General features: G+C 32.5%; 2 protein-coding genes across 3 annotated transcripts; both read left to right on the top strand.

The window, feature by feature from the left end:
• Positions 1 to 638: 638 nt before the first annotated feature.
• LOC107421385 (NAC domain-containing protein 17) lies at positions 639 to 5,113 on the top strand. The gene is made up of 5 exons (XM_016030614.4): positions 639 to 1,148; positions 2,227 to 2,504; positions 2,595 to 2,891; positions 3,529 to 4,240; positions 4,578 to 5,113. The coding sequence occupies exons 1-5, from the start codon at positions 959 to 961 to the stop codon at positions 4,940 to 4,942; spliced, it is 1,842 nt and encodes a 613-aa protein (XP_015886100.2). The 5' UTR covers positions 639 to 958; the 3' UTR covers positions 4,943 to 5,113.
• Positions 5,114 to 9,298: 4,185 nt separating this feature from the next.
• On the top strand, positions 9,299 to 16,401 carry LOC107421388 (cleavage stimulating factor 64). Of its 2 annotated transcripts, none has more exons than XM_016030617.4 (10): positions 9,299 to 9,727; positions 9,999 to 10,077; positions 10,502 to 10,676; positions 10,949 to 10,982; positions 11,086 to 11,321; positions 11,400 to 11,477; positions 12,378 to 12,413; positions 12,513 to 13,049; positions 13,565 to 13,915; positions 15,847 to 16,401. In XM_016030617.4, exons 1-10 carry the CDS (start codon positions 9,697 to 9,699, stop codon positions 15,988 to 15,990), a joined length of 1,701 nt encoding a protein of 566 aa, XP_015886103.3. In that variant the 5' UTR covers positions 9,299 to 9,696; the 3' UTR covers positions 15,991 to 16,401. The 2 variants fall into 2 exon arrangements, with proteins under 2 accessions (XP_015886103.3, XP_015886102.3); XM_016030616.4 differs by having other exon boundaries at positions 9,300 to 9,727; positions 15,841 to 16,401.
• The last annotated feature ends 515 nt before the right edge of the window (positions 16,402 to 16,916 follow it).

The raw sequence follows: 16,916 nt of genomic DNA, 5'->3' as shown, positions 1-16,916 counted from the left end.
TTGACAAATATATTCTAAATTCATGACTAATTAAACAAAATTTTAATATAAAAATTTTTCGACTTTAGGCAATATAATTAAATATGAAAGAAAATTTTAACCAAAAAAAAATTTAAATCCTCTTTTCATTGGTTGTTCAAAATTAGTTAATATATGATAAAACTAAAATGTTCTGAATTGCAAATACTTTTTTTCCTGTCGAAATAAAATTTGCTAATATCAAAACAAGAAAATTAAGAAATAAAAATGATTTACAATCTATAATTTAAAAAAAAAATCAAACTTTTTATTTATTTATGTATTTTTATCCGGTCATTGTTAAAAAATTAATTAATAATTAAAATTATAGTACATAGGAAACAAACAAAATGAAAACTTTTTGAGATATATATATATATATATATATAAATAATACAACGTAAAAAAAAAGTAAAAAACAGTAATCGAGTACAGTAGTACTCATCCTGAAACCTCTTCTAATTGGATGATCAAAAGGACACAACATTTTAACGGTCAGTGGTTGAGTCAAGTACAAAAAAAGCTAATCAGTCCCACAGTAAACTAAATAGTTACTCACACACTCGACTACTACTCTCACCAAAAAGGTTTCCCCTTGTGCAAGGAAGTTTCGACGCAAACACTTTCTGTTGACAAAAGCCTCTCTATCTCATTTGTTCTCAGCCACCACCAAACATTTTCTTCATCTTTGACCAAAAACCCTCCAAGCCCTCTCTCTCTTTTTATCTGATCTCTCTTTTGAGGGTTTGGTCGAACCCTTTTGCTGAAAATTCTAATCCTATTATGTAGCTGTTCTTCTTTCTATTTCCGATCAAAATTGTTTTTTCTTGAAACACTTCTTTGAAGAGGGTTTTATTTTGAGTTTTTGGATTATTTGTTTATTTATCCTTTTTTTTTTTTGTGGGTTTTTCTTTTTGAGTGAGAAAAATTCTCTTGGTCGATGGTTTCATCGGACGCTTCCGTGGGGGGTTTCTGCGACAATCAGGTGTGGCCTCCGGGGTTTCGATTCCATCCCACCGACGAAGAATTGGTTCTCTATTATTTGAAGAAGAAGATCTGTGGGAAGAGGTTGAAGATTGACATCATCGCCGAGACTGATGTCTACAAGTGGGACCCTGAGGAATTGCCTGGTATGGGTTTTTTTCTTCCTTTTGTTTTTGTTTTTTTTTTTTAAGAACTTTTTCTCATGGCTGGATTTTTTGTTTTATACGTTTTCTGATCTTTTTGTTATCTGGGTAATTTTGGGTTTGTTTCGCGTTTTGTGGTTATGATGTGTTTTTACTGTTGTTGGGTTGTTTGGAAAGTGCGAAAATTGAGTAGTTGCGGTGAAATTGGATTTGTTTATTTGCTTATGGGTGTTTTGTGTTACCAAGTCGGTGGTTTGTTTGTTTGATTGCTTGCGTTTGGATTTTAGTGTAAGGAACTGGTGTATGATTGTTAAATCATGGTTTTATTGTTTAGATTTTGATATTATTCCACTTTTGATTTTTGTTTTAATGATTCTGACCCATGTTGGGTAAGTAGTATGGATTGATTCTAGGTTTTGGTTGATTAGAAATTTTGTTTGGTCCTTGGTTTCAGATGGATATTTGATTTAGTTTTGGTTAGGTTTAATTTTGATTATTTGCGTTTGGTTCGGAATTTTGTTTTGGTTTTGTGCTTCTTGATTGGGATTCTTATGTAGGATTAATTTTTTATGCAATTTGGTCTTTTTTGGTGGAATGGATTGTTTATGGAAGCTTTAGTTTGGTCTTAACTGAACTGCAGTTGCTGGATGTTTGGAGTTCGTCTGTTAGTTGACTGTTTACATATAAGAAAATAAAATTGTTTACGTATGATATATTTGTGTTATTATCTTGGTTCAGCATAGTAAAATGTTGGCTTGTCTTCAACTTCAAGACGTGTAGGTTTAGGTTGACGTAGGATTTTGATTGTTGTAAATTAGCATCATCTTTCTGTTGTTCAGAATTCGTCTTGGGTTCTTGCTGTGATGTATATAAATTCTTCATTGTTTGTAAGGACAGTTATTTTCATCTGTTTGTTTAATTTGGACTGCTATAAGATTGCATGAAAGGTCCAACAGATTTTCAAAATTTTTACTCATATGTGATTCTTCTTGTTTCATTTATTTATTTTTTTTCTTTTTGGCGTGCATTTTTTATATTGTATATCGGTCTTCTTACAAGGGAAAGTCAAAATGATATGCAGGTTTATCCAAATTGAGAAGTGGAGATAGGCAATGGTTCTTTTTCAGTCCTAGAGATAGGAAGTACCCTAATGGGGCAAGGTCAAATAGGGCAACCAGACATGGCTACTGGAAAGCTACAGGAAAAGATCGTAGTATAATATGCAATTCTCGCCCTGTTGGGGTGAAGAAGACCTTAGTTTTCTACAAAGGACGTGCACCTAGTGGTGAGCGTACTGACTGGGTAATGCATGAATACACTTTGGATGAGGAAGAGTTCAAGAGATGCCAGAATGTAAAGGTATCAACTTGAGTGGCTTATTTTAATTAGTATTCCATATTATTATATCTTTCCTCTATTAACTTTTCTCCTTCACTCTCTGTTTTCTAGGAATATTATGCACTTTACAAGGCCTTCAAAAAAAGTGGACCTGGCCCTAAAAATGGCGAGCAATATGGAGCACCCTTCAGAGAAGAAGATTGGGCTGACGATGAATGCCCAAATTTTAACAGTCCTATAACTCTGAATGATCCAGTTAATAAAGACCGAGAGTTTATTTCAAACGGTGATGTGAGAGTTGAAAGACAAATCCCTCCTTCGAATGATCTTGAGCAATTCTTCAAACAGATTGCTGAAGTCCCGCTTGACCTGCCTCACAACAATGCTTACACTTATACCCTTTCTCAGGTTTGTTATTTATCTGCTCTCTCTTTCTCCAGCAGTTGTGATTTTCCTTAATATCTTCCTCTTGTTATTGATTACAAGAATGTTTGTGTTGTGGTATGTCGGCTTTTGAATATCTGGAATATGTTTGTATTGTGGTATGTTGGCTTTTGAATATCTGGAATGGTCTAACAAACTCAGAATGAACTGAATTCCCTGATCTTAGCAGGTTCCTGAGGTATATAGTCTGAGTTGTTAAGCAATGTTTTTCTAGACTAGTTAAAAATGACCGAAATGGGAGTCACCTTGTTGGATAGGTTGAAGGATACGTTTTAAACTTAAAAAGAACTTATTAGGATGATTGTGTGACCTGTGAAAATTGTATAATCTTCCCTTTCATGAGTGTCATCTTTTACTTATTTGGTATATGTATAGTTCCACGCTTAAATTTTCATTACTTTTAAGGATGATCATCAAAGCACTTAATCAAGTATAAACTATTTGTGGTTACAGTTTTTACAGTTTTTGTTACTGGTACCATAGACTATTCCTGTTGTTTTTAGCTTTATATAGTTCAGAAACTTTTTTAGCTTTATATAGTTCAGAAACTTTTTTAGCTTTATATTGTTCAGAAACTTACTTTATGAATTTAATCTTGTAGGTTATGAGTGAACAAGAAACTCAAAGTACTTTGGTGGATCCATCTTCCAGAGATATTGTCCTGCCAGAACCTGTGCAGTCCAATGTTCAGCAGTGTAATTTGCAGGCCAGCTTCGATGTCACTGAGTCTGCTGTCTCCCAATTGCAATCACATGAGGTATCTGAGGTCACATCTGCTCCTAACATTCATGAACAGGAGCAGCCTCTCATACTACCTGAAGAGGATTTCTTGGAGATGGATGATCTACTCGGTCCTGAACCCAATTTTGCAAACTCAGATCAATCCCTTGGTAACTTGCGGTTTGATGAGACCGACGGATTAAGTGAGCTTGACCTGTTTCAGGATGCAGGCATGTTTCTGAATGAAATGGAGCCAACTGACCAGGCAACAATTTCACAGCCATATGTAAATTCCCTTGAACAGAATATGGTGACTCAATTTGGTTATCAGTTACAAGCCAATGCAGCTGGTGCAAGCCTGGTTAATAATCAGATGTATCCAGAAGGCTTAGACCCAATTTACAATCAGATATATTCAGACAGTGGTCATATTAACAACCAGCTGTATCCAGATGGTGTAGACCAAATCAACAATCAGTTCTATCCAGATGGTTCAGCTCAGATTGACAATCAGCTGTGGGCACATGATCAGGGGATAAATAACTATACTTCTGCAGAAGTAAATTATGGTTCTCTGTCAAATCCCTCTTCAGGTACTTTAATCTGTGCAGTTTCATTGCACTGCTTTTTAAACAGCTGCGAATGACAATATTTACTGAGCAGTGTTTTGATTTGGACATTGTTGCTGGCTTTCACGCCGGTCTTCACAGCTGTGGAGGTGGCAAAAGACCTATGTGGAATAGGGATTTGAGCCAGCTTCAAAAGCTCTTATATCAAGTATTCCTCTCATGTGTGATTGATTTCAATGATTGGAACTACTGTTCTAATTTTGTGTTCATATTTCCTTACTGGAAAACTGGAAATTCTCTTTTTAAAGACTGTATGATAAGGTAGGCAGTTTCTAATATTGTAAGTTCTGATCGTTTTTAGGTGTGGTATGTGATTCGTCAAATTATCAAGCAGAAGCAAATAAAAATCAAACTAGCAATAATGGCGCTGCTACGAGTCGGCTCTCTTCGGCTTTATGGGCCTTTGTGGAGTCAATACCTACTACTCCTGCTTCTGCTGCTGAGAATGCATTGGTGAATCGTGCTTTTGGACGGATGTCTAGCTTTAGCAGGATGAGAATAAATGCTAGAAACACAAATGATGTTGCAGGTAATAATGCTGAAACTGTGAGAAAGGCAGTCAGTAAAAGGGGTTTCATTTTGTTTCCAGTTCTTGTGGCAGTTTTTGCTATTTTATGGGTTTTAATTGGTACTATGAGATTATGGGGAAGAAGTATCCCTGCTTGAAATATGTGAATGGGGATGGTGGGCTTTTGCTACAAATTTTTGACCCAATGGTATTAGTGAGGTGGTCAGAAAATGAAAACATGTCAGTTATTTCAATTTTCTAATTGAATTCTGAATGTAAAGGATGAAGTTTATATTAATGTTAATAGAGATGCATCTTAGTATATGAAATAGTAGGGCTTTTTTCAGCCAAAAAAAAAGTATATGAAATGGTAGGTTTTTTCTCAGCCAAAAAAAGTATATGAAATCGTAGGCTGTCATGGTTTATATGACTATTTGTGAGCAGACCTACATTATTTTAACCTTTCACCTCTATGCTCATAAAGTGTGTGCTTATTTCACGGAAAAATAATCATATGCGCTTCCGTTGAATCAATGATATTGTTTTTATAAAATTCACAAAGATTATTGTCTTAGTTTGTATATTATTTACAAGTCAATAGAATTATCATGTAAAATTTGAAGGGGAAAAAATATCCAAAAGTTGAAAAGTTAATAATATGAAAGAATTTAAATATAATTTTTGTCTCTACACTGATTAACAATTGATAATTTATGATTAAATAATATTGTAAAAATATAAATTTGTCCTCCAACCATTTAAAAATAGTTGGTAAAAATTGACAAGTAAAAGATTAATAATAATTTTTTTAAAATGTAGATCTAAGTGTAATTTAGATAAAATAGGGAGGTCTAAATAAAATTTTATATTTTCTCATAACCTTTTTTTTAAAAAAAATATAAACAAATAAATAAACGATTTTCTCGTAGCTTGATGGTTACCTAAGCTTGCTATAATCTAAACACTATCTCATTAAGGTGATGTGGTGAAATTTCCAGTGATGCAGTTGATTTCTATAAGAAAGATTTAAGAGTTCACATATAAACAATATTAAAAAAAAAAAAAAAAGAATGATTTTTAATATTTTTTAAACAATATTAAAAAAAAAAAGATTTAAGAGTTCACACATAGACATATATAAACAAATAAAATTGTAACTATCTATTTTTTATTTTTTATTTTGGTTAATTCGTTTGCAGCTGAAAACTTGCTCTGTACCAATTCGATTTGAGGATAGAAAAATTCTACATTGCTCTTCTTCGTAGGACGGTCTCAGACACCAGTAGAGATAAACAAACCCATAAGGAAGCAATTTTGAAGACAAAACAATTTGTGGTTTGACGCTTTACTTTTAAATTGTTTATGTTTTGGTTAAAAGCTTAACCAAATTGGGGGAAAAGGTTATCTATAGATAGAAAAGCTGGTAGAATTATATTAACTTGTATTGTATTTATTTGTATTATATTATTATTATTATTATTATTATTATACTGTATTTATTGCAGAACTATATAATAAAAATATATTTATATATATTTTTGTCTATTACAATATTAAATAAATTATCAAAAATTAAATTACATAAAAACGATAAACAGTATTTAACCAAATACTTTTAGATTATAATTGTACAAAAATTAACAGCAAATAATATTTGTAAATGCAATATTTATAAAATAAACTATTTTAAAACGTCGGTAAAATATTAGAAAGAAGACTTCATTCATGACACAATGGAATCGTTTATGATTGATCCATTTTATGATAAAAATATAATGTATAAAAAAGAATTAGAAAAGAATCAATTTTTACAAATAAAGTTGGACAAAAATATACTGCAAACTAATAACAACATAATAAATCAGCAAAAGAAATAGAAAAGTGTTTATTTGGGTAAAAAAAGGAAGTGAGTGAGAAGCCAAATAAGAAAATGAATGAGAAAAAACAAAAACAAAAATTAAAATTAAGAACAAAGGAGCTTGAATTTGTGGATGCAAAAATTAAAATAAAAAAAAAAAAAAAAAAAGCTTGAATTTGTGGATGGTGGATACATAGACGACAAAGAGGGGTAAAAAAAGGTTAGTTTGGGCGTGAAATAGATGTGGAGTCCAGTTGGTACTGGGGAGGTTTTTTTGGATAGCTAAAATCCATATCCCTTGGGCTTAAATAGTTAAGGGAAGATGGTATTATATATGAGTCCCGTATCAATGTTTTTTTAGCTCAAAAGTTACCAAACATTGGTTTGCATTAATACTATATAAGGCTATTTTATGCAGCTTTTGTATGATGTGCTAAACTGTATCCAAAAAATGTAATGTTATACAATGATTATACATATTATATCCATAATTTTCTTCTTTTTCTACGTCCATGGAAAGATGTGCAATAGTTAAATACCACTTTATGTTGAATTTGATTTGCTTAGAAAGCTAATTTGTTTATCATATCAACTTTATCTAAGTTATAATTGCTGTTGTACCCAGTAATTTTTGCTTCAAAGACACTAGATACTGAAAGCCCCCCTTGTCTTTTCATATCTTTTTCACTCTATGGGATCTTCTCCTTCTCTCTCTCTCTCTCTCTCTCTTTTTTGGTTTTTTCTTCTCTGCATTTTTCTCTCTCTAAAATATAAAAAACAATGAAGTTTGGAGGTTGGAGACATGTCTCCCTCTCAATTCCCCTCTCCTTCCTACCATTCTTTAATTATTATTTTTTTGGGGCAATTTTCTCTCTCTAAAATGCAGAGACGTCAATTTTTGGTATTGGAGGAGGTTGGAGGCAAGTTAGTTAAGTAAATATTTCAATTGCCAATTTACCTGGATTGAAGCCAAATGTAAAATAGAGGCACTCAATTGAAATAATTAAAAATAAAGGCACAATTTTGAAATAAAGCCAAATGTAAAAATAATTTTGCTTTTCATGATTTTGTAAATGAAAATTTAATCGAAAAATGTCTAGAATAGGATTAAATAAGTATTTTCATAAATTTTGCCCTTTTTTTTGTGAGTGTATTCAAAAAAGAACATGTAAGAGCTTAAACCTACTTTATATCATATTTAACAAGCATAGGAGAATTCAGAAACTCAATCCTTCTAACCAATAATATTGAAAATAGTAAATATAGAAAAGTAAAAATTAACATAGACATTTATGTTGAGGGAAGTTTTAGCCACCATCACTAATCTATATCCATTAAAATAGAGAAAAATCATACAAAGGGACACACATGCTAGATATAAGCAATGGTATCTAGCATTTTTATTCACTATGATAATGGTTGATCCAATTTTCTATCATAATGTGGAATAGTTGCACTTCCAAACTGTTGCAATGACTCTTTCTTGTAATGATGACTCCACAACAATTGTTTCATGATCTTCCTCGCATGAGAAATCCACCTCCAAGCTTTTGTTGCAACAAATTTCAAAAATAATCAACTAGTATTTGGTAAGGAAGTGTTTTTAGAAAAATCTAAAGGAAGAAAATACATATGAGTTTCTTTTACTAAATGGAAACATTATAAACAAAGAAATCCAATGAAAAATTTACAAAGAAAACACACAAAAACTTGAAATGTCAATTTATAATGAAAGTGATGAAACAAAAAGTGTTTGGATTTGATTTGTAATATCTCTAACTCTGAAAGCTAGTAAAAACCTTGTTGTGGCTGTCAATGAAGTTTTTGGAACCCTCTTTCCTCACTTAAATCTGGGAGAAAATAAAGTTTCAAGTGATTAAATATGAACTGTTTGAATAATGACTGAAAAATTGTTCAAATTTTTTATTTTAACTTTTAAAAAATTATTAAAAGAATATTTTAAACCTAAATCAAAATACCCTAATCATAAATTCAAATAATAAAATCCAGTGGAAACAAATTTGAATTTATCATAAAAATACAATGTGAAAAAAATGTGTGCTTAACCATCTTATAAAAATGCAAAAATGTTTTTAAATCTCTTACCGTTTCTAATTAAAATTTTTGTTTTTGATGCTTTGGAATACACTAAAACTGACACAACTCAAAACTGATTCTATAATTAAATCTTTAATCAACCTATATATTTATTTTTCAAATTCTAAAAAGAGGGAAATGAACTATTTATAATTTATGAAAATAGAAACACATTTCAATAAAAGGAAAACAAAAAATAATTTTTTTTTTTTTTTAAAGATTGAAAATGCGAAATACATTATACAAACATATACACAGGAAGCAAGAAGAAAGTTATTTTATTTTATTTTTTTAGGGATTATGATTATTATTAAAAAAAAAAAAATCAAAGGTAAAGAAATGGAGACCTATGATGTGATTTTATGGGTTCTAGATATTCTTTAGAAATTATATTATAGTAACCCACTTTATAAAATAAAATAAAGGGTTACTGGTAAACTGACTTCAACGGTCAGGAGTAATCGAGTGTGATCCAACGGTGAAAATGAATCCTGAGATCCTACTGGGATTTATTAAATTAGGCTTTCCAACATTACCTAAAGGCAAAGAAATTAAAAAAAAAAAAAAATTCGAAAACACTAAAATTGTCTTTGTATTTTATTTATTTTTTTCTTTCTGTTTTCTATAATAGCGTGCGAGCGAGGAAGCGAACCCCTTCTTCTTCTTCTTCTTCTTCTTCAGCGTTAGTGGTTTTCTCTCAAATTCGGAATTTCAGAAGGAAAATAAAGATACAAACTTTTTTGTTTTTTTCTCTCCCTGTAGCTCTATTTCTCTGTTTACTGTTTGTGTCTATAGAAAAATATAAATAGAGAGTTAGTGGAATAGCAGTGGTTATTTGGAAGAAAGGAGGAGGAGGAAGAAGAAGTAGAAAGTAGAGTAATAAAGAGAAGGATGCAAAGGAGGAAGAAGATGAAGCAGTGCTTCACCTTCTTCTTCTTCTCATCCTCTTGATTTTATATGGCCTCTTCTCAGCACCGTTGCGTTTTTGGTACTTTCTCTGTCTCTCTCAAAATTTGAATCTTTGTGCTTATTGTGATGCCGGCGTTAGTTCGGATTTTTTTTTTTTTTTTTTTAACCTCGAGCTTTTCTTTTTTATGGTATTGGCTAAATAGGGTTTTACTTTATTTTATTTTTTTGAAAGGAATTTGGGGATTCTGATTTGAAGTTTTTCTGGTGTTTTATAAAATTTGGTTTTGGTTTCTGGGCTATTCTTTATTTTGTTTTAATTTAATTTTGTTCTTTTTGATTTGTGTTGGCAGTTGGAAATATACCATATGATGCCACCGAGGAGCAGCTTATAGAAATCTGCCAGGAGGTTGGGCCTGTTGTATCTTTCAGGTCAGTTTTCCAAGTTTAAACTATTCTTCATGAAAACCCTAAAGTTTTATAATTTTTTCTTTTTTAGTTTGGTTCCCTTTTTTTTTTTTTTTTTTATTCTGTTTGGTAGCCGAGAAATTATTTTTATGCAACTTTAATTTTTTGAAGGGTGATTGAAAAATTACCTACCTTGTTCTTAGTTTTAAATTGGGTCTCTCTCTCTCTCTCTCTCTCCTTTCTTTGAAAGAAAACTGAATTCAAAGATTTCGTTATACTTCTCTCATTGGCCATCAGAATAAATGGTTGGATGCATGAGAAAATAAATGTAATTCTTATATGCTCAAGTTGTAAAGGTTATGTGTGTCAATTATTGGATAATCCAGAAATGGATCAAACTCTAGGTGGTTTGGAAAGAACTTTACTTGAAATTTTCTGTCATCTGCAGATTAGTTATTGATAGGGAGACTGGAAAGCCAAAAGGTTATGGATTTTGTGAATATAAGGATGAAGAGACGGCGCTAAGTGCTCGGCGTAACCTTCAGGGTTATGAGATCAATGGCCGGCAGCTAAGGGTTGACTTTGCCGAAAATGATAAAGGTGCTGATAGAACTCGAGACCAGGTAAGAAATGTACTATTTATCTACCTCATTACTCTTCGCTTTTCTAATTTTCTTGAAGTCACGTGATCACTGCTGTAAATTAATTTGCTTTATTTGGTCCTTTTTACTTATTAGTAATGTATAGGGAGGAAGTTACATGGATCTTAAAAATTATGTTTAATTCTTTTCGTCTACCTTGAGCTGAATACTATATCTTGTGGCTTGCATGCATTGTAGCTTCTAAAATGTCTTGTTATCATAAGCTTAAACATTTTCCTTTCCTTCTCACACAGGGACGGGGTGGACCTGGACTTTCTGCAAATGTTGGTTAGTTTTATTTGTTCTCTATCTTCTTGTTTCATTTCTGTTTGAATTATCATCTCTCCAAAATACCTGAAACAATATATGATTTCTTATGTATAAATCAAAGACCCTCAAAAACAAGTGGGTGGCCCAGCGACTCATGGGGAATCTGGTCAGCATCAGCCAATCGGACTTCATATAGCAATAACTGCTGCAGCTGTCATGGCAGGAGCTCTAGGTGGTGTTCAGCAGTCAAATCAAATTGGCTTGCAGGGTCAGTCTGCATTGGCAAATGACCCTTTAACTCTACATCTGGCCAAAATGTCTAGAAGTCAGCTAAATGAAATAATGTCTGAGCTCAAGGTTAGCAACTGAGCTAAGTTTATTTTTTAATATGAATAATTATATTTGTATGGTATTTTTCATGTTTTCTTATGACAGGCAATGGCTACGCAAAATAAGGAACTAGCTCGTCAGCTATTGCTTGATAAGCCACAGTTGCCAAAAGCACTTTTTCAGGTATTTCCCCTCTTTTTGGTGTATGTCCAATTAGTTTTCTCTGTGGTACCATTAATTGTTCAATGCTGTCTATTACTTTGAAATTAGGCTTGTATATTCCTATACGTGTATCCTTTATGTATATATACTTTTTTCCTCAGAAAAGGCTTTTCCGTTGTCCCATTATAATAAATTAATGAATTCTTGTTCATATCTTAAGAGGTCCTGTCTTTGGATTTGATTTGTGCAGGATTTTCATATCTGTACAAATTGTTAAGTTCTCTTGACCTTTCATTCACTTATTCTTCTTAAACAAAGTTGAAGTTATTTGAATATGAGATGGGATAGTACTGCATTTTTTTTTTTTTTTTTTTTACCTTCTAATCATAAAAGCTCTTCGTTACTCCCTCTTTCCTTCATTAAGAATTGATGAAGGTTAGAGTACGTATAAATGCCATTCTGTCCGTGTTTTCAGTCCTAACTTTGTTAGATCTTACGACAGCTTTGCAATGACTGTTTTCCGCAATTTCTTTTTGGGACAAAATGTCACTGTAAGTTTCATTTTGAGAAAACGATTCTAGATGCTTGTAAGGTTCTTTTTGAGGAAACCAAACGTGTTTAAGAACTTATATCACCCACACCATGCATGACATGAACTGTTAATACCATATCCATTAAGTTTATTAGTTTATTGACAGTTTCTGGCCTGAATCCACCTCCAATCTCCTCTCACCTTTTTGTTATTAGCTCAAAATTCTCAAAACGCTTACCGTATATGTAATACCATAACAGTTATTTTAACTGAACATCATCCTGATCTAATTGGCCACCTTTAAAAGATTTATCCCTCAGTTTGAAAGTTCCTGCTGAATTATATATTTATGTTCCATAGTGTAAAGTTAATTTTTTTTTCATCCACAGGCGCAGATCATGCTAGGAATGGTGTCGCCACAGATGGTTTGTTTTGTGATCTCTAATTGATGTTTTGTCGGTTACCAATCACCACTTGTCTTAGGGCCTCTAATTGATAAGGACTTCTCTTTTTAAAATTTGCAGTTGCAGATGCCGAATATTAGGCAAGCTTCGGGTCGATCCTCACAGCCTCCACTACATGATGGGCGGCCAGGTCAACTGTCTGCTGTTCAAATTCATCCTGGGCTACCCCCTCCAGCACAGAGTAAACTGCAGTCTGGTTTGATGCCCAAATTACAAGAAAGTCAAGTTTCTACTGTGCCTCAAAATTCTTTGGTTCATAATCAGTTTTCTGCATCTCCACAACCTCCTATGCAGCCTCAAATTCAGCTTCCAATACATGCAAATCACCATGCTTTACAACCAGCCACATTGTCAGGGCAGTCTGTGGTTTCAACTCTTCCTCCCATACAGCCTCAGTCAACAAGCAGTTTGTCCGTTCGGCCACAAATTCAGGTGGCAAATGCCTCTTCTTCGAACCAGCAAATGCCCCATTTACCAAAATACCCAGGCCAGGTGGGAACTGTAAATTTGGGGCTCAGTTCTCAGATGGTTCATACAAATGCCACCTTGAAATCTTCTCTTGTACCTCGTCCTACTTTGTCAGATGCAGGATATCAGGTGCAAAATTTTTCTAGTTCTTATGTACATATTGGTATGGTTGACAATAAATTCTTTCTGGTCATCTGTTCCTAGGCTGGTTAAGATAAATTATGCTTTTGAGCTTAAAAGATCTCTTAGGGCAGAAAATCCTGCTTTTGTCAATTTGGTGTCTACTTTAGAATTTATTTTAATATATTTATTGGTTGTCTACCTTAGACTGAGAAAGAGGGAAGTGTTGGAAAGGAACAAAATATTAATTTCCATAGGCAAAATATCAAGGGGTAGATAAGCTGAGAAAATTCTTCTCACTCTTTATTTTGTTAGTTCTTTATATTTGTTGAGCTAAAATTGGTTAAAACTTTTCTTTTGGTTTTGAGCTGAGAACGATAAAATCTAAACAAAATATACTGTAGCGATGATGAGAAACTTCCTCCTGTGCTCCTTAGGTGGTTTTAGTGATTTTTTTTTTTTTTTTTCATTTTTTAGTTGCTTTTAATATAATTAGATTTGTCTAACTACATTTATTATAACAGCCTGGCCCCTCAATATCATCAGGTATTTTGCAAACAATTAACAGGGATGCCGATAGGCCAGCTCAAGTTGCTGAAAATACAACTTGGGCCCACAGAATTAACACACATCCAAATATGCCTCTGGGGTTAGCTAAGCAAACAAGCATGGTTTCTGATCCTTTGCAATCGATTAATCACCCTGCAAAAATGAGAAAGCTGGATGATGGAAGGAACTCCTCTTACTCAGGGGCAAATTTGAATGTGTCTAATGTTAATGGAGCTGCAACGTCCCAAGTATTTGGAACTGGCTCATTGCCTGGAAACACTGCTCCTAAGCCAGAAGAAGTGCATTCTGAAAAGCAAATATCTCAGGTAATATGTTCCCAATAGTGCTTCTCATAGAAACTTCCCTTGATATTAACTTTGTGATTTCGATGGCAATTATATCTTCAAGTATTTCTACATTGCAAGAACATAATAACTAAGTAAGCTCTCATTAATTCTTACTTTGATGTTTAAAAATTTGACTAAATTTAGGTTAATTAAATATAATATAACCTTAGAGTTAATTGTAGGAAAATTCTAACTACTAATATTTGCATATCTAATACATATGAAGGTCCATGCATCTACCATCTTGAGTAATATGTTCCCAATTTTCATTACTCTTAAGCATTTATGAAAATAAATCAGTTTGAAATAACATGGCTATAGTGGCTTCAAGTAAAATAACAAATAGAAAAAAAAAAAGAAAGCAGAACGATATTCTGGAGTGAGTGTTGATGAATATTCTATCACAATATTCTGGAGTGAGTGTTGATGAATATTCTATCTTATCTTTCGGTGCCCTTTGCATTCTCTCTCTGTTTTGCATTTTGTCTTGAGATGATTTTTCAATATATTTATATATCCTTAATATCTTACCTTTGGTGTAAATTTCAAATTGGTATTCAATATTTTTATTATTTATTAATTTAGAGAAAACAATGTTAACCCTGATCTCTGACCTAACAATTAGGTTCTTGTGTTGAGGAATTTCATCGAGATTTAACTCCTTTTGACATTTATCTCCTAATTATAAGTTTCGAACTAATAAATGAATTTTAACTAATAATACTAAAGGATTGCTTGAAGTTTATTTTGACCAAACAGAAAAAAGATAACTTAAAAAACATGAAAAAAGAAATAGTTTACTTATTGTATCGATGAGTCACATTATAATGATATTTGGTTATGAATTTTTTCTCTTATTTATTTTGTTAAAATTAACAGAACTTGCAAACAAGAATTTAGTTGGTACTACTGATTGGTTAAAGTCAACATCTCAGAAAGAAAAGAAAAAGTTTGACGACGAAATTGAAGTTTGCACTAAAGTCGAGGGGTGAATTTTATAATCAACCCTTCAAGTTATTTATCTTTTGTTCTTTACATAACTAGTTCCGTAAACATGGGTTTAAAATCCTTTCCATCCTTTCTTTCTACTATTGGTCTGGCTTATAGTATTATTCTTGCCCATCTCAATAAATTAGAAATGCATTTTTGTGGTTCTGCATCTTGCAAGGGGATATGAGATTTATGTATATGTTAAGGTATTCTGAAATGACTACTTGTTTATGTTATGCATTTTCAAAAAATTGAATTTGAAGCTCTGTGACTATTTTTATTTGCATTTATGAAATTTTATGAATTTGTTACCCGTTTATCGGGCTGCCATCACCATGTCATATTGTTTAGTTCTGATGTCCTATTTGGAAGCTTTAAATGATTACAAACTAGATCCTTACTGATGCTGCATTCTAGAATATACTGTTATTAACTTTGCCAGAAAGTTGAAATTGTGCATGGCAAGGACAATGAGGTATGGTGCTTTTACTTGTGAAAGTTTTGTGTGTAAGAAGATAGCATGCATTACTGAAGGAACAATGATTGGTACCATCAGATGCTTTTAGAACTTTTAAGTATTAAAATTGAATAGTTTAAACTCAACATAAATGATGAATTACGGTTTAAAGGTGTGCATAAAACGAGTATGTCGAAAATAAGTTGATTGGTCCACTTTTGTATCCTAATCTGAGTTTGCATATTAGATGCCGCAGACCTGTATATTTTCAAAAATGTATTTTTAGTTTTCAATCTATCTTTATTTCCAAAGGCAAAAGAATAATTATCCTTTTAACATTATTACAGTACAGTAGAGTTAATTTGTTATTTTTATTTATGTATTTATTTTCCATACTGGAATCAAGAATTCTGTTATAGTCCTTGACATTTAATTTGATATCGTTGTTTCTCTTCAGCCGCAGCCTCCATTGGACGTGGAGTCTACCCTACTGCAACAAGTTCTGAGCCTAACACCTGAGCAGTTGAGTTCACTGCCACCAGCACAACAAGAAGAAGTGTTACAGCTCCAAAAGATGCTTCGGCGGGAGCAGATTCAGCCATCTTAGCATGTAGTCACGCAAGAACATTCTTTAGTCGGTCAGAAAACAACCCAACGTACAGCGTTGCAGGCTTCAATCTGTTCTTTGGAAGAACGAAGCTTACTATTCTTTCAATCCATTCCAATTGCTTGTAAAATTAATGTTAAGAAATGATCCAAATAAGGATCTGAAATATGAGCACCATTGTGTTCATTTTAGTGTTTACGAGTATGTGATTAGCGTAGTCGGATAAATGGGTTAGAGGAATAGGAAAATTTTGTGCGATCCACTTCTTTGTTGTGACATTTAAAATTTCTTCTCATAGGATTTTTCTTAGAATCATCACTTTGGGAAATCATCTTTTGTTTATCCTTTTTTGACTCCTACAATGTCTTATTTGTGTGAGATAAAATAAAACGAGACTGCAGATTTCTCTTACATCAGGCCATCATTTATGTTATTAAGCATGTGGGTTTGGCCATATAAGTTGGTGAAAATCGAGGTCCATATCACCGGTTACAAAACGATCTTGTACTATTAATTTTTGTCAAGGTCCTGGATAAAAGTGTCATTTGATTGGAGTTATTTCGATTTTATATAAAAGATTTTGATTTATTGAGAATTTAATGACGTAACAAGTCCTAAAGGTTATTCTAAAGGTCATTTATCCCTTTTTAAAATTAATTCATTAATTGAGATTTTTTTTTTTTTCCCATTTGCCACGTAAATATGTTCCTAATATGCTTGTATTTTGTGTTGTTACATTCTCTTTTTGTAGCACTCTGCATCAAACTTGATATGATAGAATCTACGTGCTCCATGCCTATCAATTATTTTATAATTATTGTTGTTGTATTACCATGAAGTATACCGAAAATAAAAAGTAAAATAAATCCTTTTCTTTCCCCCTCAATTCTTTCTTCTTGCGGTTCCAATTTCCGAAATAAGGATTT

Source organism: Ziziphus jujuba, chromosome 5 (assembly GCF_031755915.1).
Source record: "Ziziphus jujuba cultivar Dongzao chromosome 5, ASM3175591v1".
Taxonomy (NCBI): Eukaryota; Viridiplantae; Streptophyta; class Magnoliopsida; order Rosales; family Rhamnaceae; genus Ziziphus; species Ziziphus jujuba.
This window is presented reverse-complemented; position numbering and strand designations above follow the sequence as displayed.